This window comes from Mandrillus leucophaeus, unplaced genomic scaffold (assembly GCF_000951045.1).
Source record: "Mandrillus leucophaeus isolate KB7577 unplaced genomic scaffold, Mleu.le_1.0 Scaffold1166, whole genome shotgun sequence".
Taxonomy (NCBI): Eukaryota; Metazoa; Chordata; class Mammalia; order Primates; family Cercopithecidae; genus Mandrillus; species Mandrillus leucophaeus.
The window spans coordinates 53,465-59,270 of NW_012099943.1; the positions used below are offsets into that span (position 1 = coordinate 53,465).

At 45.1% G+C, this 5,806-nt stretch overlaps 1 protein-coding gene across 1 annotated transcript in view; it reads right to left on the bottom strand.

Moving 5' to 3' along the window:
- The window catches only part of LOC105553391 (tigger transposable element-derived protein 1-like), a 29,866-nt gene extending 24,275 nt beyond the window's left edge, over positions 1 to 5,591 (bottom strand). Inside the window, exon 1 of the mRNA XM_011999452.1 lies at positions 4,246 to 5,591. Coding sequence (XP_011854842.1) covers positions 4,246 to 4,726 — 481 coding nt within the window. The 5' untranslated portion in view covers positions 4,727 to 5,591. The remainder of the gene's footprint in view (positions 1 to 4,245) is intronic.
- Between the last annotated feature and the right edge of the window lie 215 nt (positions 5,592 to 5,806).

The window sequence follows — 5,806 nt, forward strand, 5'->3', positions numbered from 1 at the left end:
TGCCTCCCAGGTTCACGCCATTCTCCTGCCTCAGCCTCCCGAGTAGCTGGGACTACAGGCGCCCGCCACCACGCCTGGCTAAGTTTTTTTATTTTTAGTAGACGGGGTTTCACCGTGGTCTCGATCTCCTGACCTCATGCCTCCCGAAGTGCTGGGATTGCAGGCGTGAGCCATTGCACCCGGCCCACCCCCAGAATATTATACCACAGTAATACCTAAACAGGCTTGATGTCAAAAGTCTGCTATTTAACAAAAAAGAAAATAAAAATAAAAACACAAACAAAAATAGAAATTAAAAAATTGAAAAAAAGAATAAAATAATAGGCAGGATGATACCAGGTGGAATTCAAAAAAAGATACTATCAGTTGGCGTCAACTATGCTACCAGTAATCATTGAAAAAACAAGTGTTTCATAATAATTATTATCATTTTTTGAGGCAGGGTCTTACTCTGTCACCCAGGCTGGAATGTAGTGGTGCAATCAGAGCTCACTGCAGCCTCTGCCTCCTTGGGCTTAGGAGATCCTCCCACTTCAGCCTCCTGAGTAGCTGGAATCCCAGGCATGCGCCACCATGTTCAGCTAATTTTTGTATTTTTTGTAGAGAGGGGGTTTCGCCATGTTGCCCAGGCTGGTCTCGAACTCCTGGGTTTAAGTGATCTCCTGCCTCATCCTCCCAAAGTGCTGGGATTACAGGTGTGAGCCACTGTGCTGGGCTGAGTGTTTCATAATTATTGTACTTTCTTTGCATTTTGTACATAACAACAAATGGAGGCAAGAATGTTGTATGATTTGGAACACAGCATGCATTAATAGAAAACTGAAAATAATGAAATATGACTATAAGCCAACACAGTGTTTCCCGTCCCAAGTACATTTTCCTGAGAAAATTTCACTGCACTCTAATAAAGCTCAAAATCCTTGACCGTAAGAACTTGTACCACAGAATAAAATCTCCCAAAGCTGATATAGTTATTAACCATTTTCCTACTCACATCTGAAGTGCCAATACCATTTATTGAGATGACAGATTTTTACACAGTACTTAACTTTTTCCTCTTTTATTTTGAGATGGAGTCTTGCTCTGTGGCTCAGGCTGGAGTGCAGTGGCGCAATCTCAGCTCACTGCAACCTCTGCCTCCCGAGTAGCTGAAATTACAGGTGCATGCCACCACACCCAGCTAATTTTTGTATTTTCAGTAGAGACAGGGTTTCACCATGTTAGCCAGGCTGGTCTCGAACTCCTGACCTAAGGTGATCTGCCTGGCTCAGCCTCCCAAAGTGCTGGGATTACAGGCGTGAGCCACCGTGCCCAGCCCTTTTTGCTCCTTTAAAACTGTAGATGTAAACTCCAAAAACTTCCAAATCTCATTTTGTTTTCCCAGCAATCCTGGAGGACCTTCTGTCCTTCTAATGTAATATTTTACTAATGAAAAGCAAACACCTAGAAAAATCTCCAGCCTACAGGTCAAATTCAGACTGCAGCCTATTTTTGTAAATTAAGCTTTGTCAGAACACAGTCACATTCACTTGTTTACATCTTGTCTACAGCTGCTTTCCTGCAAAGGAAGGTTTGCATGCATGTGGCAAAGACCCCATGTCCCCAAAGCCAAAAATATTTACTATCCTTACAAACAAGGTTTGCCCATCACTGATCTAGAATCTGTATCTATCCCTTACAACCTTTCATCGTTTGGAATGTCATCCACTCCCTTTATGAAAACTCTGAAATCTTGAAATAGTGGCCTGATTTATTTTTAAAAACTGTTCCTAGATTTTTCTTTCCAAAGGTTAATTTTTCAGGTTTTAAAGGGCTTAGATTTCTGGTTTTGTTCTGGTTTTCAGACAGTCTCTCTGTGTCCTCCAGATCAAAGTGCAGTGGTAAGATCACTTACCATGAACGGCTAATTTTGTGATTTTTTATTTTTTATTTTTGTAGAGACAAGGTTTCACTATGTTGCCCAGGCTGGTCTTAAACTCCTAGGCTCAAACCATTCTCCTGCCTCAGCCTCCCAAAATACTGGAATTACAGGAATGAGACACTGCGCCCAGACTCAGGGCTTGTTTTCTGTTTTGTTTTGCTTTTTTCTTTTGAGACAGGGTCTTGCTCTATCACCCAGACTGGAGTGTAGTGGCATGATCATAGCTCCCTGCAGCCTGGGATTCCCAAGCTCTAGTGATCTTCCCACTTCAACCTACCAAGTAGCTGGGACCACAGGCGCACACCACTGTACCCACCTAACTTTTGTATTATTATTACTTTTTTTGGTAAAGATGGAGTTTTGCCATGTTGCCCAGGCTGGTCTTGAACTCCTGGACTCAAGCGATCCTCCTGCCTCAGCCTCCTAAAATGCTGGGATTACAGGCATGAGCCATCACACCCAGCCACAGGGCTTAGTTTTAATTAATAAATTCTACCTGCTTCACAGCTCAGCCTACAAGTACAAACTCAAGAGTACACGATTCACCATACAACAAAAATGTATTAAGCACCTGCAAGGTAAAAACGTATACTAGTGGCCAGGCGAGGTGGCTCACATCTGTAATCCCAGCACTCTGGGAGTCAGAGGCGGGCAGATCACCTGAGGTCAGGAGCTCCATACCAGCCTGGCCAACATGGTGAAACCCTGTCTCTACTAAAAAAAAAAAAAAAAAAAAAAAAAAAAAAAAAAAAAAAGGACAGGTGTGGTGGTGGGCGCCTGTAATCCTAGCTACTTGGGAGTCTGAAGCAGGGAGAATTGCTTGAACCCAGGAGGCGGAGGTTGCAGTGAGCCAAGATCGTGCCATTGCACTCCAGCCTGGGCAACAAGAACAAAACTCCATCTCAAAAAAAAAAATTAGCTGGGCATGGTGGCACGCTCCTGTAATCCCAGCTACTCAGGAGGCTGAGGCAGGAAAATCTCTTGAACTCAGGAGGCAGAGGTTGCGGTGGGACGTGATCGTGCCACTGTTACTTCAGCCTGGGCGACAGAGCAAGACTCCGTCCCCACCCCCCAAAAAAATGTATACTGATGGCAAGGAGTGTAGGGGAATCACAAGCAATACAGTAAAAGAAGCCAGACACCCGTGAAATGGCCCCAGGGCATGTAGGAATGCAGATGAATCAACTGAGAGGACAAGAGAAATGAAGGGCCAGGAGTCTCCCCCTTATCTTCGGGGGTCTCGTTCCAAGACCCTCAGTGGATGCTTGGAACTGCGAATAGTGCCAAACCCTAAATCTATTATGTTCTTTTTTTTTTTTTTTTTGAGATGGAGTCTCACTCTGTCGCCCAGGCTGGAGTGCAGTGTCGTGATCTGGGCTCACTGCAACCTCTGCCTCCCAGGTTCAAGCGATTTTCCTGCCTCAGCCTCCCGAGTAGCTGGGATTACAGGTGTGCACCACGTCTGGCTAATTTTTGTATTTTTAGTAGAGACAAAGTTTCACCACGTTGGTGAGTCCGGGCAATATAGTGGGACCAGCCCGGCAACATAATGGGACTCTGCCTCTACAAAAAAATTAAAAATTAGTCAGGTGTGGGGGAGCAGGCCTGTGGTCCCAGCTATTCAGGAGGCTGAGATGGGAGAATTGCTTGAGCCCAGGAGGTCGAGGCTGCAGTGAGCTGTTATCCCACCATTTCAACAGGGCGAGACCCTGGGCAACAGGGCAAGACTCTGTCTCAAGAGAAAAAAAAGAAGGCCCGCCAGGCGCAGTGACTCATGCCTGTAATCCCAGCACTTTGGGAGGCTGAGGTGGGTGAATCACCTGAGGTCAAGATTTTGAGATCAGTCTAGCCAACATGGTGAAACCCCATCTCTACTAAAAGCATAAAAATGAGCTGGGCGTGGTGGTGCACGTCTGTCATCCCAGCTACTGTGGAGGCTGAGGCAGGAGAATAGCTTGAATCCGGGAGGCGAAGCTTGCAGTTAGCCGATATCGCAATACTTCACTCCAGCCTGGGTGACAGGGCAAGACTCTGTCTCAAAAAAAAAGGCAAAGGTGACAGGTATAGAATTTTCAACTTGCATCAGGTCAGCATTCAATAAGTTCTGGATTTTGGAACAGATCAAATTTTGGATTTTTGGATTAGAGATGTTCAACCTGTACATACACACCTATGATGAATTTTAATTTATAAATTAAGCACAGTAAGAAATTAACAATAATAAAATAGAATAAGTATATCAAGTACTGTAATGTTATGTGAATGTGATCTCTCTCTCTCTCTCGATCTCTCTCTCTCAATATAACTTGTTGTAACGTACTTACCCTTCTTCTTCTTCTTGTAATGATGTGAGAATCTATGCCTGAATCTGTGTAACCATCCCTTACTCGCAGTAAATGGCTTGGTGTCAGTTTCAGAGCATCCCTTGCTGAAGTCTTGGTATAGGCTCAAGGCTTTCTGGCACAACACGTTGCTGTCAATGGGAACACGTTTTCTGTTCATCTCTTCCACCCACAAATGCAGTGCCTGTTCCATCTTAACTAAGCACTTATCACGCACCGTGGCCGTCACTTTAGCAGTTGGAGGTGAGACAGCAAAACTAGCACGAATTTCTTTTTCCTTCTTCACAATTTCACGGATGGAAGATTCATTTTTCCCGTAGATCTTAGCAACCTCAGCATAGGATTTTTTTTCTTTCCTGATTAAGTCGAGAACTTTCACCTTTTCACTTAGAGGAAGCACTTTACGGCTTCTCTTTGGCCTGTCCAAATTCCCAGCATCACTACTCTTGTGCTTTGGGGCCATTATGACGGAAAATAAGTGTGACTTGAACACATAGACTGGGACACTGTGACGGTCGATCTGATAACCGAGCCAGCTACTAAGTGACTATGGGTGTGGAGCGCCCACAGCGTGGGGACGCTGAACAAAGGGGACGATTCACTGCCAGGCTGCACAGCGCGAGATTTCATCACAGCGTGCAATTTAAAATTTATAAATTGTTTATTTCTGGAATTTTCCATGTAATATTTTCAGACCACGGTTGACCTCCGGTAACTGAGACAGCGGGTAAGGGGGGAAAACTGTACTTTCAGGTTCCGCAGCCTGAGAATGAGAGAAGGGACTGTGCAGGCTGAAGGCGTGGGGGAAGAGCCAGGGCCCTGGGGAGCAGACGTCAGGGACCAAACAGGCAGACAGGCAGGAAGAACCGTGACCCACTCCAAATCGCCACTGAAGATTGATCCCAACTGCAGGCTGGTGCCAAGCCCCGCGTCCACGGAAGTCACACAGCCTATGATGCCTTCCTCTCCAAATGGAAGCAAAGAGGAGAAAAGGCTGCTGGAGTCTTCAATTGCAGCCGTGAGCAATCTCCAACTGGCCAGTTTCCAAGCTTATATCTAGACATCTGCTTACTTCAAATTACCAGCACGAAACTAAAACACGATTTTTTATTTTCCTTAAAACACAAAGCTTGGCCCAGCAATTCCAGTCCTTGGTATACACCTATGAGAATTGAAAACAAATGTCCGCACAAAAACGTGTACACCAATGTTCATACCAGTATTATTCATAACAGCCAAAAGGTGGAAATGACCCAAATAGCCATCAATGGATGGAAAATCAAAATGCTGTGTATTCGTATCATGGATTTTTATTCAGCCATAAAGAAGGAAAGAAGCCAGACACACAAAAAACTTGGGATGATTCTATCCACACGAAATGTCCAGAATAGGCAAATCCATGGAGACAAAAGTGATTGCCAGGGGCTGGGGGTAGGGACAGGGTGGGGACCGGGGAATGACGGCCTAATGGGATTGGAGTTTCTTCTCCTCGGGTGCTGAAAACGTTCTGCAATTAGTGGCAAAGGCTGCACAACTCTGTGCA